Below are 23,912 nucleotides of genomic sequence, written 5' to 3'. Positions count from 1 at the left end.
CTGCGTGAGCTATTTTCTTTTATATGTATACTTAGATTTTTAATTGAATTTATGTGGTCGCATATAGTTGATAATATTGATAGCGCTTTTCTTATTTTTGTAATATACGCTGAAGACAAGTTGGTGTAGTAGTAAAATTATCAAATGATGTTGTTAGTATCATTTTAGTCTTTTCAATTTATCATCTGTACGTAGCGAGATTGATACCGTTTGACAAGGGATTAATTAAATAAATTACTTGTATAACTGTAGCGAACTGTCGTAGCGTTTTCGAAAAAGTTACGTATTGTTTACTCCTGATGTTTCTCGCTATAGCTCCTTGATGATCTTGAGTAATTAGTCAGATTGAGCTGCTAGCACTCGCTTAAGTCTATGATGATTCTGATGTAGATCCATGTCTCATTCATTGTAAGAGATAGAAGTTCTTTGGGTAAATTAAAGTTTTCGTGTTGACTAGTAGTAATTTCGGTAATATAAACCTTTGTACTCGTTTAGTAAGAAATGGGTAGAAAGAATGTCCATAAAATGTTGACCAACTGCAGAGTAATAAAAATACAGTAATTCAGTTTACATTGAAATTCAAGATTTTTTTATTTATTCACTTACAGAATGCATTATTCCAGCTTCTTATTTAATCTCTAATCTTTAGACTGTAAGTACTGTATGTATGCAGTATACGTGTATGTCATTAAAAAATTTAGATCCCATTTATGTCAAGAAATGAGCATGTCACAAGAGTCTGTTATGTACTTTTAATTTAGGTAGTACCCTAAGTAGAGTAATGTTTACACTTATTACAGTGCATAATAGAATTAGTTAGTTTAAATTATGAAATTAATTACACTGCTAGACGTTGTAAATTCGTTACTTTTTCAACTTTAAATCTTAAAACGTATTCCTGCATTTAGTAAGGGACCAACTCAATTTATTAGCGTCAAACCTTTTTTTAAAGTGCTTAAATATTGATTTTATCCTTTCTGATGATGATCACCTACTACAATTGCTAGTATACGCCTAATTACTCTGAGCACTCAGTATATGTACACAGTACGCATACAAAGTATCAGTTGCGGCGATGGTTTTTTCCTCCTATCCATTGGGAGATGAAGACAATCATTAATTTGTAGACTCCAATTGGAGTCAAATTTCTGTTGCGGTAAGCAGTACGTATTCTAGGCACGTATTTTTAGGCGCTACCGTAGAGCCTTTAATTGTAAATACAGTAATTGCATACTTTAAAAATATGAATGATAGTAAGAAGTGAAACAGCGCGCTTGCACTTACTATTGGTACTGAGGTAATACTTATTATAAGTATACAGTATAGTAATGATTGATTTGCAAATGGATCGGCTAATTATTTCATGAAAAATTTCATGGCAGCGATGTCGCGTTTACTGTGCAAGGTCATCTTAGAAAAGGTTGTATTTTCAAGGCGATGGCTTGACATTTCTACGGTATGACATCATGTTCAAAGTAAACATAACATATTTACTGATGTTGTATGCATTGTATATTTAAGATCATACTTTCACTACACGACATCACTTATTTCGACAGTGGAAAATCCACCTCCCTAAAAAATATAAATAAACTGATCCCTTTAAAAAACTATTTCTACGCTATAGTCATGGTGACAGCTGTAACTGTAGACCGGGGGGTCTTCATTAGTACTTTTTTATATCCCGATCTGGAGACATCTGAAGTTGATCATTTTGCATGATCGCAAAGCCCCAACTACAATACTGTAATGCCTAATGAGTCAAGGAGTAAGTGTACCCAAGACCCGCCAGTTGTATCAAAAGTGAAGCACTTTTCATACAGTAGCGGAGTCTAGACTACGCCATACACTTAACAAATCACACGTGCTGTACTGTTCTACTCGTACCAATGATTGATGGTTTGTTTAAGAAACTCAATAATGCAGTAAAATCCCCCCAAAAACATCAAGTGCCAATCAGTTCCAGTAGACCGATCGACGGAATCGCTAATAACAAATAATCACGTACTTACAGTACATCCTGTACAGTACCATCATTTCAGCGACTGGTACCAATCATGGATGGTTTGTATAAGAAATTTGAAAGAAACAACATAACTCAATAATGCAGTAAAATCCCCCCCCCCAAAACATCAAGTGCCAAGTGAAAAGTGAAGCACTTTTCATACATTAGCGGGGTCTAGACTACGCCATACACTTTACAGATCACACGTGCTGTACTGTTTTACTCGTACCAACCATGGATGGTTTGTACAAGAAATTTGAAAGAAACAAAATAACTCAATAATGCAGTCAAATCCCCCCCATAAAAACATCAAGTGCCAATCAGTTCCAGTAGACCGATCGACGGAATCGCTAATAACAAATAATCACGTACTTACAGTACATACTGTACAGTACCATCATTTCAGCGACTGGTACCAATCATGGATGGTTTGTATAAGAAATTTAAAAGAAACAACATAACTCAATAAATAATGCAGTAAAATCGCCCAAAAAAACATCAAGTGCCAATCAGTTTCAGTAGACCGATCGACGAATCGCTAATAACAAATAATCACGTACGTACGGACGGTACAGTGCATCCTGCACAGTACCATCATTTCAGCGACTGGTACCAATCATGGATGGTTTGTATAAGAAATTTAAAAGAAACAACATAACTCAATAAATAATGCAGTAAAATCGCCCCCAAAAAAACATTAAGTGCCAATCAGTTCCAGTTGACCGATCGCTAACCACAAATCATCACGTACGTACAGTACCATCATTAGCTATTGACGTACTGTACACTGTAGCACAGATAGAGTACACTACAGTAACATACAGTGCAATGTGCTACAGGTGCTGGAGTGTACTGTAGTATCGATCGCGCAACAACAGTTTATAAAGCTTGTTGGGATTGCAGGTTAACGTAGTTTGCCAAGATCGATTGCAAGTGCATTGATCCGGTTGGCTGGAGATCGTGTAAAGTGCCGAAAATTCTTGGTATCAGCAGATCTGAAAAGCAAAATGGAACCAAAACTGCGCTCACCTAATGGTAGTATCTTCACCACCAGACGAATCATCTTAGTTATACTTGTTGTCGTGGTTGGTGTTGTTGGTGGCTTAATTGGATGGGCTATCGGTAGAGGACAAACACCTCATAACACTGGTGGCACCGCAATGTCCACTGCTGCTCCGACCAATGCTCCTGTTACCAATTTGGATGAAATGCACAAACAAGTTATTGATGAGATGAAAACGGCAAACATCGACAAGCATATCAAGTAAGTAAAAACCAAGCGACAATGAATATTCAACTATCCTCCATCACTGTAAAAACACCCTGATAGTTTGCAACGTCTTCCAGTCGATGCAATCATGGCTGCATGACAATTGAGTTGGGCTATTTTTTTTTTCTTCTATCAATTAATTGATCAATAATGCATGAATTAGAATCATCAGGCTTATTCACATTTTTATTGCCTTTGTGCTAGAAAGTATACACTCGTATTGTAATAGAGTAAGTTAACTTGATCAAAAATGCGGAGCTTTGCAATAGATAAATAAGAATAACTTGTACAAATTGTGTCTTAGCTAAATTGGAAAAAAACAACAATAATGCCATTCTGAATGCATACTTACAATATGAAGTCAAGTCAATACTACTAGTCTCAGCTGTAAAATTGCAGCTTGAACTCGGCGGGTATAAAATTGGACAGATTGAGAATGCACGCTTGCTTACACAATCGGGTGGGGGAGCGACGTTGCTAGCCGCCTCTGCTTCAGCGGGACCAATATGCTTAATGCATGCTGCTGTGCATACCATCCAAACGTTACAGAGCAAAAATAATATGCAATAGGCTTTTCTAATCAATCAGAAGATATCATCAGATTTGCAGCGAGTTGCGGAGGCAGGAAAGCATAGTTGTTTTGCTTTGCGATGTGATTCAACTCGGTCACTTTACAGTTCATTACTGCTATTTAAAATGATAATACTAATAAAATTGCTTAGTTCTGTATGAGTCAATGTTTGAAGTGATCACGCATTAATTAGGTAGCTGTGCTTTGCCATCATTCTTGACTCAAATCGCGCAACATTTTTAAAACTGGACAGTTCGTAGCCAGTCGAGTACTTTAAAAGCTTTATATAAGATTTTATCCAATCGCTATTTGCAGTAATGATTTACGCGTCACATAATCTATCCTTGAATTTCTTACATTGCTGTATTTCATATTTCTCTGCCAGTGTCTATTTTTTTCTTGCCTCACTATGAACATTCTAAATCGGTGTTGTTAAATTGCATGCAATTAAAAAAAGAAGCCGCGAATTGGTACTACAATATTCATCACCAGTTGGCTGGCGTAGCTATCTGTATTTTTTGAATCATCACCTTTAGGGTATATCTTATCATTTTTATCGTTTCGTCCATAACGGCTGTGGTTATTCAACTAGCCTTTTAACTGTTGTTGCGAAAATGTTTACTTGTAAAGTACTTCATTTTTCTTGACTGAGTAAACGTACAAATCAACAAAGTTATGTGAACATTATAAAGTACCACAGGTATTTTGTATCCCCACTCCGCTACAACACATACGGGACGAAAAGCACCCACACACAAAAAAAGGCATAGTCCAGTACAGTATATTTCTTGGGCGCAAAGTTTGATGTCCATTGCCTAATATCCACCCGAAAGGTAAACTGGTCCAGTGCGTCACGAAAACGATATCCACGGATAGATTGTTTACATAAAATGCAGTACGTACAGTACATCAGCCATCTACATGATGACATTAGATGCAGCTATTTCTCGCTAGGTTGGATTCAAAAATGCAAAGACCCAGCATGATATGGGCAGGGTCGCAAAGTAAATTGCCAATACAACTACTAAAATTGGATAAAAATATCCGTGACTGGGAAAGGAAGATGCCACTTTTTATGTAGCAAGTACTGAAAAAAAAAAAACATGTTTTATTTAATTGTTGTGTCCAGTGGGTTATTTCTATGCCAACGTTATTGTTGTTCTGTCCAATGTTTTGGTCCACCTGTACTCAAGGATGGACCACTAGATTTCTTTCTAGCGATGTAGAACTAAACTCATACTATAAAACAGAAGGAAAAGCCTTCCCATCCAATTTTTCCTCTCATGATTGCTAGTGACATTCAACAATCCAGACATTCGATTACAAAAGTAGATACGCAGTATTTGTATTGTCATGTTGCCTCCATTGTAGCCATGCAACGCCTTATAGTATTGACCATCAGTCCAGGCCGAAACGATGGGAAATGTTACTGTTGCTATTATAATCGACATCGAAAAGAGAAAATCAAAAAGATATTGTACAATAGCCACTATGAACAATGGCTATAGTCTGGTGAAATGATGCTATGTCGGCATGCCACAATATACAGAAGTACTTTGTACTTTCTATCCTGTGTAAATTATGAAATATTCATATGCAAACTTTATGTACACACAAGCCATGAAGATGGCGTGTCAAATTTGTCTTAAATAGCTACGTAAACAATGCGTCAATGGCCAGCTTGATTACAGTACTAGGGTGCTATCCACGCTAATAAGGACATGGTTTGAAAGTTGATGGTGCTCTCGTATGGCGTGTATTAGCAAGAATCTCGGCAAAATTGGTTTATTTTTTTTTTTAAAAGTGTCCCTGGTAGTTGTGCCACTAGCCATAGGTGTCTGTGTAAACATGATAATTTTAGAATGCACCCAATACTCCGACCAGTCAGTAGACGGCTTAAATACGCTAGTGATTTATTGATCATTTACAAAATGGACAAAACAAGCATGTTTTGGACTACTACCAGTATTGTTGATTCTGGGTATAAATGTGAACCTTGAACTAATGAACTCGTTGAATATATTACATTACACGAGTAGACTGTCCGTTATTATACGTAGTATATATCAATGTCAAGCTTGAAGATTTGGAGTTCTTCAACTAGCGCCTAATGAATTCACTACCTACACTGTACAGTACTTTTGCTTAGATGTGGCAGCATAATGACTTAGTCATTCAGATCATAATGTACTAACCATTCTCTATTGACACAGTAGATTAAGTAATGTAGTTGTACGGCAGTCAACAGCATCTTTGTCAATATGAGTTATTCTTTTTTAAACCATCGCAGTATTGGAGTAAATTGCCTGGAGACTTCAACAAGAAAAGAATTACCGGTTACATCATACTCTATTATAAAATGAAGTGCAGTCACATGTTTTCGATGCCTGGAGGAAATTACAGGGGTGTTCTACTCTAATGAGTTTAGCACTAAAACATGTTATGCATGACCCCCTGTACGGTTAAAACGAGTTAAAACTGATCTCTAGTTTTCAACTTCACGTAATCACGCTGCATTCCCCATAACGTCTGTCATGGCGTTAAAACAGTAGGTTTTCAATGCCTGAAGAAAGTATAACGCAATTCGCTAACTACCGTATTTAGCTCTTTTATCACTTCGCTTTCTGATAATGTCTTGCATGGTGTCTTAGCCTGATGGAAGTAGACAGGAGTAAGTGACTATTATAATCTACAGTAATTACTCCTGCCCATTTCTGATAACTTCCGACATGGCGTTTTTAGAAAATAATAAAAAAACTGCAGTCACACGCTGACAATTCCTGAAGGAAGTACGTCCAACAGGAGCGCACTACTTTCAAACTAATCTTTTCAATTATTCAATATTCCTGATAACGTATGTCATAGCATTTTAAGTCTGCTTGCTCTCTTTTACTCGGAAGAGTCCTTATTACAGTATTGAGTATTGCAAGGGATAAGAAGATAGGAGATCACTTTTATCCATTATTTTACATAAAGTTATTTACTTCCAACGACGTAAACGTTAATATCAGAATAATACCAGTACAATGATATAAATAAAGAAACTTAACCTGGATTGGTGCAAATCATGGCATGTTTAATGAATTGATGCTAATAATTAAATAATTATAATTATTTATTCAACATCGTTTGTTGATCCTTGACAATCTAATTTAGTGGAAACTATTTACAGTTACCACAGTAACTTCTGAGACTTGTGTGACAGAAGGAAAAGTCTCTGCAGTCGCACTTGAAATCCTAAATGATCAGAATGGCATTATAAACAACTAAAAGAACACTTTCAAGTCGTTTATCATCATAAATTTCCGATCGTATTTTCATCATTATGTAGTTTTCATGATTGTACCATGAAGTTAAGTTAAAATATACATGCTCAAGAGTAAAGTTGCCTAAGTTTATGGTACACTATGTTGTTAATTCATGCATTAATGCCGCTTAGTTACTGTAGTTGAATTTCTTCTAGTAAGAATTTCACTCCTGCTAACTATCATGTTATAATTATATATAGTAGGCGTTACAATCTTAATTATAATCATATCTCAATGTTGAAGTTCATAAAGTAACTAAATTGTACTTTATTCAATCAGGTTTCTGTCAGCTAAACCCCATATCGCTGCAAGTCCTCGCCAATTAGAGCTTGCTAATTACTTTAAAAACCAATGGGAATCTTACGGACTTGATAAAGTTGAACTTGTCAAATACAAAGTTCTTCTTTCAAGGCCTCGAACGGATGTATTAACCAAAGTTGGATTGAAAGGTAACAATCGACGATAGAAGAAAATTAATTGATAAAGAGCAGATTCTACTATATTCCCCGATTATTTTAATATATACGTATATATATATATATATATATATATATATAAATCAATTAAAACATCTCCAACCTTAATTTTGCACGTACATAGATAGCTCCAATATATTCCAATATCAAGCTACGATCAAAGAGAAAGTTCTGCATCCAGATGAAAACGATCCAAATATCGTTTTACCATTTAACGCTTATGCTAAAGAAGCAACCGTTGATGGAGAATTGATCTACGTCAACTATGCCCGCCAAGAAGATTTTGTTAAACTAGAAAATGATTTTAAATTGACATGTAAAAACAGAATTGCTATCGCCCGTTACGGCAAGATCTTCAGAGGAGATAAGGTAAATTTTTCATATAAGATTACGACGACATTGATTTCTAAAAATTCCTCACGGATCATAGAATAGTTGTTCTTACCGGATGATTGTATAGTAATTCAGCTCTGCTATGTGTCTATACCCAATGGTAGGCTAGGATTGCGGAAAGATTCAACTGCAAAGGATTGATTTTATACTCTGATCCCGCTGATTATGCCCCACCTGGTTATAAGAAATATCCTGATGGATGGTTTCTACCAGAAACTGGCGTACAACGAGGCACTTTGTTCTTGGGTGATGGTGATCCACAGACACCTGGCTATCCTTCTATTGGTAAAGACCTAACAATGCTAGATTTAGCAGTGGTTTTAGTTGAGATATTCGAACGATCGAGAATTCCTTTCTAACTTCTTAACTGATTGCAGATAGTGCATACCGATATCCTATTGAAAATCTTACCAACGTTCTACCAAATATCCCTGTCCAACCATTGAGTGCCTCCGATGCCGCACCTTTGTTACAAGCTATGAGTGGAAATGAAGTTCCAGCGGAATGGAGAGGACAACTCGCCAATACCACGTACAAATTTGGAGGAGCATTTACTGGTTCTAGATCTGGATGGTATGTGTCTTTATGTCGCTTTTTTACATTCCAAGAAACATGCTCAAGATTTGATACGCTTCATAGTGTTACTATACCAGATACTTTTAAGAGAAATTCTTTTAAAAGTTTCTGGTAATACGTGCTGTAATTTATTGGACGATCTATTGGCGGTTGAATATCCATCGCCATGTTGTACAGTACTAGTATGTTTCTTGCTAACTCTAACACGTACCAGAAGGCTTACCTTACAAACAGTGATATCACTAGAATAGTTAGGGTTAGCGTTAGTGTTAGTTTTTTTAGCTTTTTTTTGTAGCAAAAGAACATGCTGAACATTTATTAAAGTAATTTTTCTTTCTACTTGATCACAAAAGGAAAGCGCATTTAGAGGTTCACAACAAAATTGAAGCCTTGGATGCTTACAATGTTATTGGTACTATCAACGGAAGATTCGATCCTGATCACTATGTACTTGTTGGTAACCACCGTGATAGCTGGATATTTGGTGCTGTTGACGCTTCAAGTGGTGGCTCAAACATGCTAGAAATTTCACGTGCTATCACCACCGTCATGCAGAAGACAGGTCGGTATTAGTGATGCGTTATTTCATTGTATAAATTAAAATTTCTTCCAAGGCTAAATACTTACATAACTTCTGTTATCTTCTTGCGTAAATGATCAGGATGGCGCCCTAGAAGGACAATGAAATTCTGCAGCTGGGGTGCTGAGGAATACGGTTTGATTGGTTCTACGGAATGGGTCGAGGTGAATTAGATAATATCATATAGTTATATAACGTTAAAAAAAAACCAATAATAGCCATCGCTGTAGAAAGAATGTATTGCTGCGGTTCTAATACATGCTAAAAACTTTCTTAAGTATGCTTATTATTATTAACGGTTTATAAAAATTATCCACTTATTATATTAAACAGGAGAATGAAAAACTATTGGTACGAAATGCTGTATCGTACGCCAACACTGACATAGCTGCTCAAGGTAAAGTGACTAGGAATAGAATAAAGGATTTTCGATAGAAAGGCCTGCAATCTTTATAACCTGTTTTGTTGTATTATAGGTAATTTCACTTTGTATGCCGCAGCAAGTCCAATTATGAAACAAGTTCTTTATGATGCTGCTAAAATGGTACTGTATAAGTATTGATATAGTTGCCAAGATAACATTAATATATTCAAGTAGAGCGTATGTTATTGTTAAATGTATGTTGACCATCCCGCCATATTCAACTTCTGCTGCCAAAATAGACTCCTGATCCAGATGATCCAACTAAATCTTTGTATGATACATGGTTGCAACGTAAACCTTCAGCTGATAAATCACAACCATAGTAAGTATTGAATATAAACATAGTTTCATCGGATGCTATCATTGATCTAGTCTTTATAGCTTGGTATTGTATACAAATGAGGAATGGAAACTAACTACTTCTCTTTATGCTAAAGCGTTGGAAGCTTGGGAGCTGGAAGTGATTATGCACCATTTATGCAACGAATCGGAGTGTCATCTGTAGATTTTAGCTACGACTTCGATAGCGTAAGTCGAAGTTATAATCACATTGCATTCAGATATTGTCTTCGCTATATCAAAATTTTATTTCTTGTCTTTTTCGTCTTTAAATGCAGGGTTACTACCCAGTTTCTTCCTATCCAGCCTATCATACTATTTATGATACTTACGATTACCTAAAGAAGACTATCGATCCTGACTTTAAATACCATTTAGCTGGAGCCCGAGTTTGTTGCAATTTGGCTTTAGCTCAAGCTGACGATCCAATCCTTCGTATGAGTGTGACTGAATATGCTAAAACCTTAACACTTTATTTTAACCAGTTAGCTAGTGCGTACGAAGCCAACTTAAACGCACGTAACATCAAGCTAGGTAATAATTTATAATTGACATTATATATCCATGGTGATTTAGCTTCGAAATACAACTTGGTGTTTTTGCCATCTAATAACCGTAGAAATCACTTTTTTGCGTGTCTTTAAATGTAGATAACTTGAGATCTGCAATCAATAATTTCACCGTTGCAGCTAATACATTCTCTAACTTTATTAAGACGATAAGGGAAGACCAGTAAGTTTAAACGTAAAATACAATAATGGATTTCTGTATTGATTTCACCGAATTAATTTCTCAGTACTTTTAAAATGTAAAACGTTCAGCTTAAACAATGTAAACATTGCGTATATTTTGTAGACCTTGGCTTAGGAGACGCGTCAATAATAGATTAATGCAACTGGACAAAACTTTCATTAATCCAGCTGGATTACCAGGCCGACCTCTTAAGAAACACATCCTTTTCGCTCCAAGTATGTTCAATACTTATGGAGGAGCTAAATTTCCCGGTATTACCGATTCATTTTTCATGGCTCAAACTAATGGTAATTGGGGTGAAGTAGAGCAACAAGTTGCGATTGTTGTCTTCCACGTTCAAGCTGCATCAAAATCTCTTAGCTTTACTCCTTAACGTGTTTGTTATTTGTGTAGTTGCTCAACATTAATGATTACCGCTGATGTTAACTTTTAGTATGGTTTAATTAGCTTGATGAGAATTTCTATCGCCTGTACGTACGTAATCAAGTGCTGGTCACAAATGTGTTTATCCGGCCGTAAAAGCCATAGTAGCAGTAGCTAAGTTAGTTCGCTCTCAGTATCTTTTTAATTGCGGTCTGATTTAATTGAGTCAAGGTATCTTTCTTAAGATATTTTTGTTGTCTGTCATGTCCTCTCCTATACTATGTTCGTATCTGATAATGTCTTCATACCTAGCGTGATATTTTACTTTATCCGAATGTTGCTTTGAAGTGTTGGTGATTAGCGGTATTACACTTGATTGAATAGGTTAAGTGATACTGTTTCAGTTTCAGCTTAAATTCATTAATTTTAATTCTTGTTTTTAATTTGCTTTCATTTAATATGGTACTATTTAATAAATTATCTGGTAACCATCTACAAGTCTTCAGTATTAGCTATTAATGAAATAATGAGTCCTACGAAATACGAAGAATTTAAACGTAGTGGAATGATCCTCACTCATTGCTAAATTCCAACTTATGCGGTCTAACTTTAGAATTTCAGTACACCTAGTAAGCGTGCTATTCACAGGTAACTGTTTTATTTTAAGCCTAGAATGGAATCGATAGTTACCAGAAGGGTTGCAACTTTACTGTTTTGCTTAAGTCGAGTGAGGTTGTCTATACTGGAGAGGATTTGTGATTTTGGGGAAGTAAATTCATAGTAGCAGGATCATAGTTAAGTAATCGGTAGTTAATTAATTACGTGGCAATATGCAACTTGGATTACAGCTATACAATAAAGTATTAGATTAAACTAACTATTCGTAGTGGCTTCCTGTATATGTTCAGTCATTGATTTGCTTGTTTGCAGAGTTGATAGGCATCATGATCATCATAAGTCATTTAGTGGCGAATGTTAGTAGCTTAAGTTTATTATGGAATTTGTAATTTATAACTTCCTAAGTTGTACACTAGGAGATTTGCGACTGCTTTTGATTATACGCATATTTTACAATTTTAGATAATCTGGCCTGCAATTTTAGCAGAATTAACTATATTATGGTACGTGTACTCGTAAATTCCTGAATGATAGATCTCGGAACAATTATTCAAATAATAAATTATCCAACTAAAACGTATCTGTAGATTTTTACAACAATTTGATTGATTCTGTAGTGCCATTAACCAGAACATATCGATTTAATATGCATTCCAATTTAAAACAATAAATTTATTTTACGTAAAACCTAATTAACGTCTATTTTACCTTTTGCTTTCGAGTGTTGTTTGCAAAATTATACCTCGCATTTAAATATAGTACACTACAAAGCCCTTTATGCAGCATAAGGCAAAAATTTTATTGAAGGTATACATAGTCAATTTGTATAGTATTATTTCATGAAAGATTTCGTAATATTCAGATTCGAGGTATCAGTAATACGTACATAATTAGAATCATCTAAATCCTCATTCTGATGTTATTACCACATTTCCATACAACCGAAATTTAGTTTCGCATCAGTCGTTACTCGCTAATATAGCAACTTTGGTCTTTGCAGAAGCGAAAGACTGATCGATGTTATTTACAAAGAATTTTACGATTGTATGATACTGAGAGTAATCACTAATATCTTCTTCACCGCATAGATAAGTAAGTATAGTGTACAATAAATCGTACGATAAGTTAACAATATCGAATAAGTAAATATAAAATTAGTATTGACTAAGTCATACATCAAACCGCCGGTAGAGGTGATAGAATAGTGTAGCAGTTTGTCGGTTAACAGTCTAGCAAATATTATAATAGTTCAGCATTAGTTTAATGCAGTTACGAAATATGAATAATGGTTCATACTACCATCCATTGTAGTTATGATTGAAGATAGGATAATATGGTTATCCTTGATACGTATGACTAATAGTGGATATAAAGAGAAGCTAATAAGAGAGAATATTGGTTAAATTACACTCATTGAGAGTCTGATCAGTAGTTGGAGTATTTTGATTATCCGATTTTCGACTGACACGCTTATAAATAGCATTGCGAATTTCATTATCAAATGCAATATAGATAAAAGGTAAAACTATAGGATAGCAAAAGGCCAAGAAACGAAAACTCGGATAAACTGTCATGACCGCATTGTATAACGGCTTAATATAAGACAGACCTAATGTGATTAAGAAAGGCCCCAAAAATATAAGGTATAAACTAAAAACACAAAGAGCCTGCCGCACTGCTTTACGCTTATTTATAAATTTACTAATCCTATCTTTGATAGTTATGTCCGTCATGGATGATCTAAGCGCAGTTTTTTTCATATGATAATCTATCACCGCTAATATTCGGTAATAAACTGCACACAAGAACAGCAATACAAACAAGGAAATCGTCAAGATTATTAAGCTATACGTTAGCTCAATATCGTTGGTGATGATAAACTGTTGGCTACAGTTTAGCGTATGGTTATGCTCTATTTGTAGGCGATCAACATTAATCGCTGATATAAATACCAGCAATAGTGAGCATAACCATAGGATTGTGCAGATACTTAATACGTTCCTTCTTGTAACAATTTCAATCGCTCTAAATGGCCGATTAATTTGGATACTACGTATCATAGCTAAGAAACATATATGCAAAGCCATATTCAGAAATAACGATTGACCAATACGCGGCAGGAGGATACACCAATTAGGGATTTCAAGTTGTAAAGGTCTGTTGGAATAGTATGGCAGGACGTAGGCCACTGCAAAGGCAATATCATTAATTAACAGACTATATAACGCGATGTAAGGTGGTCTCCGTAGTGAGCGTTGAGATAGGAGGAAAGCTAAGATTACACTATTGGTTATTAATGTCAGAGCTCCAATAATAATCCAGACTATATTGCTAGCTGATACTTGATTATTGTCACTCATGTTGTAGCTGTAGTAAGAGTTCTAGATGGCTGGAATATTGTAGGAAAGGCTATATTAGTTTATTCGAATGACGCCCGTTGAAGAAATAATAATTCTCTCGAAATATTGATCAATTAACGGCTAAAATGTAATTAACTAGTTCAATTCGCTCCTTGTCAGTAAAGATAAATAGCTGCTAAATTATTAATGAAATTCTTCGTAATACTGGAGTGTATGTTGTTTCCTCTATTGAAATATTGTCTCTAAAGGCTTTAAGGCTTTATTTAATACGTATATAGACCCAATTGAATGCCTTGAATGATTTTTCAAACTAAAATTGGATATATGACTGCTAGGCAATTGATCTAAATCCTTTTTCGAACGGAGAATAAATATAATTATTTTTCTCGAGAGAGAAAGAATGGTTATAAAGCTTTAATGAATACGGATCTTGTCATTAAAATGGCCTTTTCCACTTTAATTTGCTCAACTATTGAATTGTTGATGGAAAAACAGCTCCTGAATTTTGCTTATAGTTGAAGGTCGTATGATAAATTCATGAGCCAAAGAAGAAACATAAATAGAGCTCTATCTTTTTCGTTTCAATTCGATGCGAAGAAGAGATTTTCGATCTTGCTTTAATCTTGCTCTGGCTTAATGCTCTCGTATAATCACAGTTGCCTTGATGCTATGAGTAGTCTATTTGATAGTAGGCTTGCCTACACAAATAATACAATAGTAAAAGATTGATGATGATAATTAATGAAAGATGAAAAAATTCTTTCTGTGGTTATTAATATGGCTTGAATAATTGATATGCAATCTTGAGTAAAAGATACAAAAAATCCAGTAAATTATTTTAAATCAATCTGACTGAAGAGGTATTACGTCGATTGAATATAGGAAATTATTGATTGAATCTAATTGTTTCTCAAATTTGAATAGAAATAGTGTTAAGATACTTAGTAAAAACTGATTAATTCTATGACATGGACTATTTCCAAGGATGGAACTAGTAATGCTCAAATTCTTGCTTCTAAAATACAGCTAAAGAAGAAATGTAATCGAAATTATTCAATAGCATAGATTAAATCTTCTATTGAATAATAATAACGGCAAGATTTTTGGTTAAATCTATTGATTTCGAAGGATCGGCTGTTCGAAAGGCTTGAGCTTTTTTATTTAGCTGGAAGACTTCAACGTGGTAACAGTGTTTTCGCTCGCAAGATGATTAATTGGATGTCTAAAATATCAATGCTTTTACTTCTAAGTTGATTTTCCTTCGAGGTAATCGATAATATTAAGCTGAAATAATGTCGATCTTTGATAATGAAAATAACTTAATCATAGTCTCAATGGCTTACTATAGATTTTAGCACCAATGATAGGGCGGAATATTCTTCAATCAGTAAAAATTGATTCCTTGGCTTGAAGAATGGCTGTTGCTAACTAAATCAAGAGATACCAATGTTAGTTGTACAATAGTTATAGCGAGTAATACAAATGCAAAGATTCTTTTTAACCTATGTGATATTGCTATAGCTAGCGTTTATAGCTGCTGCAAACTGAATTATAGAAGAGAGAAGCTTTAAATCAAACATTATACTTTTGTGTATGCCTTTACAGTTGTATTCTATAAAATGGATAAATTTAATGGTCATAAAATTTAATCTTGCTTATTCAGTATTGATGATAGAAACAATTCATTCATCCAGTCTATTTATTTGCCGTCATCGTTAGTCGAGAGTGGTTACCAATAATTTTTATCCTCGAACTAGTTAATCGATATGGTACCTAATTGCTTTCCTTTGAATTTACTTTATTACCGTTTACTTGCGCTGCTCTCATACAACACATTAATTTAGGGCAAATTATGCATAACCAAATGAATTTCATATTTCTTATATTTGTCATTAAAAATAAAACAAAAGAAAAAATTAATTACGTTGTGTCTGGCATTAATATTCACAAATTGTAAGCAGTAAATTGTGAAGAATTATACAGTTCCGTTCTTGGCACTTAACAGTTACAGCAAATGGTCAGGAAATCGATTCTTAACAGCTCTAAAGAATCAAAAAAAATTTGAATGTCTGCATTCCTTGCAGAACTTTCTCTCCAAAATCATACATAAGGTCCACTTAAACTAACTAAACTAAAGACCCAATTTAACTACTGAATGAGGACAATCATCTTCTATGGCTTCTATTAACATTAAAAAATAATTCTTTGCAGCGTACGGTTGTTTGATCTTATTAATAAAATCAGTATAAAAAAATCTTTGGCTTTAATATTAGAGAAAGACCTATGCTGCACTACCAAACGATAGGCCCATTTTTAAAAACTGTAATAATAAAATAAATGAAGAAAAATCATCTCCAAATGACTACTAGTGTCCATCAACAAGAAAGCTGTAAAAGTGTTTTCAACATCTATTAATGATGGACATAAGTTATTTTTTTATTTATATGCAAATAATTCTATTAAAGATTGGGTAGTATATTGCAATCGACTGCTAAATCGATATCTCGACTACTATTTGAGCCCTTTAACAACAGCATCAAAGATCTTACTTTTAGAAATCGTTGGAATAGGAATACCTAACTATAGATATTTCCCAATGCTCATAAACGATGGCTAAGAGTTATTTTCTTACTTCAGAAGCAAATACTTCTAATAAAGATCAATTAAACTATTCTACTTACGATTACGAATTTTCTTATTCATATTAAATGGATGCTCTCCGTCATTTTTTTAGAGTGAATTTTTCCAACTTATTCTCTCACAGAAATAGTTGATAAAGGATAATTCCAATAATTTATATAAAATGATGGAATACCATCTGCGTAATTGCTATCATGATGATTTATGTAATAAAACATTTATAATTATATTTGTGATAGAGAAGAAAAAAAAATTACAAAACGTTCCCAATTCTGACGTCACTGGCCCATCATTATTTCATTACAATCATGATAAAATATTAATGATTTCCTTTACATTAATTCTTATCATATAAATCTGCTTTTGCATACTATACATATTTATCTGTATATTATAATGAATGGCATTACAACAAATGGACAAATTGAGAGTAATTTGATTATTGAAATCCAATTTTAATTTTTTTAGCAGCTGCTAAAGTAAAACAAACAAGACCGTTAATTTTCTCGTAATAATGACCATATCAATTCTATCAGTTATGATAGCAATTTTATCCCTACTTCTTAGTATAAATAGAGCATAAGATGATTTTTTAATTGTGAATAAGATTTTATTTCTTGATTATAGAAAATAGAAATCAGCAAGAAGAATATCGTTCACAACATATCAAGATTATAGCAAGATTTGATAGGCTAATTATTCCTGCAATTGCCATTAAGATTCGAAATGTTAAATCGAATCATGGAATCATGATATACTCATTGTTAGTTTCTCGATAGAGCTGATCAAGCATTAATAGTCTCCCTAGCCAGTAACTTGTCGTTAAAGACATTGGTAATTGAAAGTGCCGATACTGCTAGATTGCACTCACTTTGATTCTCACTAGAAATAGAAATATTATATTAATTGCAAGGTAACGCAAGGTCGCACCTAAACTCACGCAGTGATATACATTAGCGATCAAGTCCATAACCTTGAATGCCTGAAGAAAAACATTGATGTCTACGTAAATAATGTTAGAGGTTGTTATTAGTTACTTAGATGATTATAAAATATTACAAAATCTCAAAGAATTGCTTTTGAGTCTCGCTAGATACTGGGAGGGCTAGAACTACCACACTATAGTATATTTTTAAGCCCATAGTAGCAAATATAGTCTGCATGTTTAAGATTACGTTATTCACCTTGATGGCTAAAATGTAAAAGTAATGGAGCACAGACTTTGGGTATTATCATAATAATCACGATTAAAAGTCAAAATCGACCAATGTCAACGTTTCATTTAAATTAGCAGGTAATCCATCTAAATGCCTATTGGAATATCAAATTATCAATCCTCAATAAGAAAGCAATGCCGCCTTGCCAGCAGAAATGAAGGAAGGAAAGAGTAAATGTCATAAAAGCACAATCGAAATACTTATCTAATAGATCAAGTTTACTTTCTTAAACATGGAACAAAAATAAAAAAGCAATAACCATTTTAGCCGCAAAGAAGAACTAATAATTATTTCAATACTATAGTTTTCAAGACTCTTGAGTGTATTAGAGATTTTAGGATGATTCAGGAGCAAAGAAAAGAGAGTTATTGTCATCCATTTACTCTAATAAGTTAATAGCCATCCAGTGAATAATTCTAATTAAATTGTAATGTGTTAATGCAATACAAATGGAGCGTGTTAGTTAAAGAACCTTATGAAGGATAAAATGAATACGCTCAGAAATACTATATGGTATTAGAGAATCAAGATAACGCAGTAGCCCAGTCTTTAGAGTATGAATCATTTATGACTCTATAAATTAATTAATCAAGGATATGATTTATCCATTTCTCTATAAAATGAAGAAAAATATCAATGGAGACTATCACATAATTGTGAATATGACTGTATTGTGAGTAATAAGGCCAATGTAGGCTATATTAGAGTTCCGACTGAAAGGAAGAGCTAAAACGAACCCATCATTTTTTCACCGGGTAGGATATCATTTATGAATTTATGAATCGCTTGGAAATCCATTCGTGATTGAATGTATGCTCATAGCAATTGAGTTGCTATAGGTACGAAAGGAATAGTTTAGTGCAAGCATCAAAGAGTAAAAATAGGTCTAGTAATCCTATCTATAATCAGAAGAATGAGCTAGCAAAGTAGCTCTATCATAATATATCAATCATTTATGAGAATATAAGTTAATTAAGAATATTTTTTGGCCATTTTGGATAAAATAAAGAGAAAAGTAAAGGGTAACTATAATTTAGAAATATTCTTTGTAAGTATAAAAGCCAATTTGTGCTATACTAGAGATTCGGTGGACAAATGCGATGAAGTTGTTATTTTCTTCTCGGGTAAAACACCATTTATAAATTCATAAACCCCCTGCAAGTTGTTACGAGCTAGGAATAGCCCTAACTTGCAACAAGGATGGAGAGAGAGATTTCTAGCCTTTACTATTGTTATTTGGAATACCAAACAATTTGTATTCCAAGGCAGATAGGGTTTAACACAGGGAGACCTTCAAGACTTACTAGAAAATCGCAATCTAATTTATTGTCGGCGAACTCGCCGTTTATATAGGTTTCGGACCTAAAACCGGTTTAGCTAAACAAGTCACCACGTCTATTCGAAATTAATCAAATTAATACTCCAAAGAGATTCTATCTGTACAAATTCGATACAGTCTAATTCTATTAAATTTACTGTAACAGTATTAGAATAATTAATACTTATTAATAGTTTAACAGATATATATAAAGCTATCCTACTAAGATATTTCCTTTAAACTTAGGAATTGTACTTTAAACCTTAAAGGTGATAGATATAATCCAGTCTAGCTGGTTGGCAATTACTATTTTAGCCTATGTAATCCTAAATTAAGGATATCAACTGTTAACCACTAAAATTACATTTAAGGAGACCGTAAAATATTTTTGAGATATAAATATATATAGAACGTAACATAGAAATAAAGTATACGTAACGAAAATACTTTCGTGATACAAGTGCTTTCAGAAATTAAAATATACTAATGGTAGTAAAGATGAGATGGAGCTGTTGCTATCCTATCATGAAAATATAAATTTTACTACATGTCCGCCAGTCATTTCGGCGAGCATTGGGAATAATTTCAAATCTCTTCTAGAGGTTCTATTTACTCCTATCCAATCCTCGTCTTATTTTTATACCTGCGCATACTAAAAGCATTGAATTTGCTCCATAGTTGTCATGAATTAATTTTATGATTTTAAAGTCTCAATAAATAAAATACTTCCGACTACTTTAGCAGAGATTCAAGATTTAAATGACATTGGGTGAAGAATGATGGTATTTAGAGATAGAGAATTTTTTTATTCTTCTTTCCTACGGCTTACCAATGAGAGGTATTTTATAGGATACATCGATTAAATAATTGATAGTACTGTGTGCAGATATAGCGCTCGGCTACTCTTTCAATAGATTTCTCGAATCCATCTAAGTAGAACTAATTAGTCAATCAAAATGACACTAAAAAATTGAAGAGGGAAATAGAGTAAAAGATACATTGGCTTTCCAGACAATAAACACAAATAACCCTTTTAAGGCTCTAAATAGTCGTGATCAGTTGATACATTGAAAATAATAATCTTGACTAAATGCATTCTATCTCCTTTTTTTCTGTAACTGGATTTATCAAAGTCCGGAACGTTCACCACAGGACAGCTATTAATGTTGTCATCACAACAAAGTATTCAAAGCAACGATAAATATTGGTCTAACTTTAATGCTGCCATTTTTAGTCCATTCTCATTGCAGAATGCATCGGTTGTTTAATCAACATGGAAAACTTCACTAACGGCGTCGAAATAACGCAAATAAAATTGTAGATTCGTCTAATTATCAGAAATATTGACGAAATACCGTATCATAAAGTTAGCAAATAAGATTATAGGATCATCTAATTTGTTGTAATAGGGATGAAATAGCGTAAAAGTTTAGTTATAGATTGGAAATAAGGCTATAGAATCGTCTAATTTGCTATAAAATGGATTAAATAGTATAAAGTTTAGTCAGGGGTTGTAAATTTGATTACAGAATTGCCTAAGTTACAGAAATAGGGATGAAATAGTGTAAAAGTTGTAGTCATAGTTCGGAAATCAGGTAATAAAATTGTCTAATTTGCCACGAAGTGGATAAAGTAGTGTAAAACTTTAGTCAAAGTTTGAAAATAGGGTTTAAGAGTCATCAAATTTGCCTTAAAATAGATATAATAGGGTGAAGGTTTAGTCAAAGTTTGTAAATAAGATTATAGAATCACCTAATTTTCTCAAATATGGATAAAACAATGTTAAAGTTTGATCAAAGATTGTAAATAAGATTATTCTAGTTTGCTCCGAAATGGATAAAATAGCACAAAAATTGGGTCAAAGTTTGGAAATAAGATTATAGAACCGTCTAATTTGCTGAAATATGGATGAAATAGTGTAAAAGTTTGGTCAAAGTTTGTAAACATGATTATTCTAATTGGCTACAAAATGTATAAAATAGAGTAAAAACTGAGCCAAAAATTGTAAATAAGATTATAGAGCCGCCTAATTCGTTGGAATATGGATGAAATAGTGTAAAAGTTTAGTCTGAGTCAGTAAATAAGATTATAGAATCATCTAATTTGTTACGATATTGATGAAATAAAGTAAAGGTTTAGTCAAAGGCTACTTTGGCAAAGCTTTAGATTATACTATACAGCCTATTGCCCATTTTTTCCTATCATAATTATAATAAATTAAGTATATTGCAGCAGCTGTTTTACTTTGATAAACCTTTCGATTACTTGATGCGGTCTGTTGCCCATTTCGTATATCGTAGTAAACTCACAATAAATTCATTATACTATAGTTGTTATGGTTCGATAAAACTTAGACTACTCGATTCGGTCCTTTTACTTACTGTTGATGTTGAGCTTTGGTCTAGTTACGGTCTAGTCGCCATGTTTATCAAAGTAAATGAAATATTATACTGTCAATATTTCAATTTCTAGCATAATTAATGAGTGGCAGTAAAATAGCGAGTAGAAGAAGAACAAGAAAACAATTCGTGTTGTCGTAATATGCTCAATCGACCTTACCAGTGTTTATGATTTCATTGTGTCAGAAAAAGAAAAATCACAGGATAGAGGATAGAGATTTTTATGAGGTTGGATGCTCAAGTGCCATTTCGATTGTCAAGGAACACTGATCTAATAAGAATTCTCGGTTAAACTACAGAAATCAGATCAATAAGTTACTGCGGTATCGATTAACTTTAAGCCGAGAAAGATGCTGTTGTTGTTACAAACAGCAATGTAATGTCAATTTATTTGTTAAGCAAAGCAAAACAATGATCAATGTCGGAAACTTTCACAGACTTATGACAAAATGAGGTGTTAATTGTAAAAGCTAATAAGAAATGGCAGTAAATGATTGATTTCAAATAAGTCAAGTTACCGACTCACAGGATATGGTGGTTAAAATAAGAGAATCATCGTTAAGAATTTTATACCGGAATATCTTTATTGCAAAGAATTATCAAAAAATATTGTCACGTTTAAAGTTCAAATCTTCAATAAAGCGGATGCCTAAGCTAGGAAGTTATTCCTACATTATGTATTCTCTAGAAGTAATTCTTTACTATACTAATTATTATGGTTGATTTCCTTTACGTCAGAAAATAATGTTAAGGTTAAGTACCATATAAAATAAGCCAAGAAGGATTTAAATCCTATGGTGGTGGTAATAACGGATCGAAGGATTGATGTTTCCTCTTGTCTTTGTTTACATTTATAAGTGATTCCGCTGTAAACGATTTTGTTCTTGATTTCATTTGCAATCGGATATTAAGTGTAAGAATAGTATAGTTTGTAAGGTTGGTGACCTTTCAGTCTTAGGATGATGGGTTTTGATGATTCAGTACGTGAAAGAATTCATTTGAGCAATTCTTCACGCGCGAATTGGACCTCAGTTCATTTCCTTTCGGATTAGAAAGTAATATCAAGACTTGATTTGATGATTTATTAGATGAAGGAATTCATTTTAGCTATTCTTTGCCTGCAAATGCGATCATGATTCATTTCCTTTCAGATCAGAAAAGGATATTAGGAAAAGTTTTGATGGCTCATTTTTTGATCATGAATCAAATCATTCTTTCCTGCAGATCAGAAAGCAATGTCAGGAAAGACTTTAATGAATCATTTTTCATTCACGAATTGAATCGTCATTCGTTTCCTCTAAATCAGAAAGTAATGTTAGGAAAGATTTTGATGATCCATTCTTCAGTCACGAATTGGATCATCATTCGTTTCCTGTTCATCAAAAAGTAATATCAAGAAAGACTTTATTGAATTACTCTTACTCAATTGAATCATCATTTCTTTCCTGTAGATCAGAAAGTAATATCAAGATAGGCTTTGAGGAATCATGATATGAAGGAATTCATTTAGCAATTTTTCGAGCGCAAATAGAACCATCAATAATTTCCTTCAGATCAGAAAGCAATATCAAGAAAGAGAGCTACAACTGCAGAAGAACTTATTCTTTGAATTCTTTACATGCCGGTGCTGTAGTAAATATAGAATCATTAATGTCCTTCCATTAGAGAATCATATTAGGGAATAGGATGTCCGTTCGTCAAATTTAGACTAGGTTAATTCATGGCACAAAAGAACTTATTTTATGCCAGAAATTTACCAACAATTTCTTTTGCCATCAGACATACGGTAAAAACTTGAAGTAATTATTTCCTATTGATATTCAAATCTTTGTAGTTCAAACAGTTGCTGCATATAAAAGCGATTAACTGTGTGAACAATCAGCAGTATCTAATTTCTAGTATTTGCAAAAAATGCCACTAATCTAAGTAAGACATTGATGATTCGCCTTTACTCTTTGGTGTGAAATATCTTGCAGCAGATTTCAAAATCACCATGACTGTTTTCTATATAAGGGCACAAATGGCTGCCATAGAGTGAAAGAAGTTCCGTTTAAGTTGAATAAAGATTTTCGCTTACAATTAAAGGCGAAGAGTGATTATTATATATAGGTAATATTCTAAATCTGAGGCTGCTTTAACATTATTTCGAGTCATGATAATTGGTTATCTTTAAAATCAAACTTGGCCATTATCCACAACATGAAAGAAATTTTCCAGGTGTACCTACAGCAATATTGTCAACATCTTTTATAATCCAATGTAAGCCTAGGCTGGATTTTATTACTGATGATGATAATTAATC

General features: G+C 33.5%; 3 protein-coding genes across 3 annotated transcripts in view; all 3 read left to right on the top strand.

Annotated features, from left to right (window-relative positions):
- Positions 1-453, top strand: part of TRIADDRAFT_61268 (uncharacterized protein) — a gene marked incomplete at both ends in the record, with an annotated part of 3,356 nt that extends 2,903 nt beyond the window's left edge. The window contains one exon of the mRNA XM_002117230.1: positions 391-453. Within this exon, the coding sequence (XP_002117266.1) occupies positions 391-453 (63 nt within the window). The remainder of the gene's footprint in view (positions 1-390) is intronic.
- A 2,559-nt stretch (positions 454-3,012) lies between these two features.
- TRIADDRAFT_61267 (uncharacterized protein) lies at positions 3,013-3,845 on the top strand (the record flags this gene model as incomplete). Its single annotated transcript, XM_002117229.1, has 3 exons — positions 3,013-3,269; positions 3,439-3,505; positions 3,705-3,845. The coding sequence occupies 3 exons, from the start codon at positions 3,013-3,015 to the stop codon at positions 3,843-3,845; spliced, it is 465 nt and encodes a 154-aa protein (XP_002117265.1).
- Positions 3,846-6,380: 2,535 nt separating this feature from the next.
- TRIADDRAFT_64334 (uncharacterized protein) lies at positions 6,381-11,068 on the top strand (the record flags this gene model as incomplete). Its single annotated transcript, XM_002117228.1, has 14 exons — positions 6,381-6,394; positions 7,434-7,603; positions 7,755-7,999; positions 8,128-8,308; positions 8,401-8,596; positions 8,953-9,161; positions 9,261-9,343; positions 9,513-9,576; positions 9,656-9,723; positions 9,843-9,925; positions 10,041-10,131; positions 10,221-10,476; positions 10,593-10,674; positions 10,798-11,068. The coding sequence occupies 14 exons, from the start codon at positions 6,381-6,383 to the stop codon at positions 11,066-11,068; spliced, it is 2,013 nt and encodes a 670-aa protein (XP_002117264.1).
- Between the last annotated feature and the right edge of the window lie 12,844 nt (positions 11,069-23,912).

Source organism: Trichoplax adhaerens, genomic scaffold, assembly GCF_000150275.1.
Source record: "Trichoplax adhaerens TRIADscaffold_22 genomic scaffold, whole genome shotgun sequence".
NCBI classification, from domain to species: domain Eukaryota; kingdom Metazoa; phylum Placozoa; class Uniplacotomia; order Trichoplacea; family Trichoplacidae; genus Trichoplax; species Trichoplax adhaerens.
Note: the sequence above shows the minus strand (reverse complement) of the source record. Positions and strands in the feature narration are given on the sequence as shown.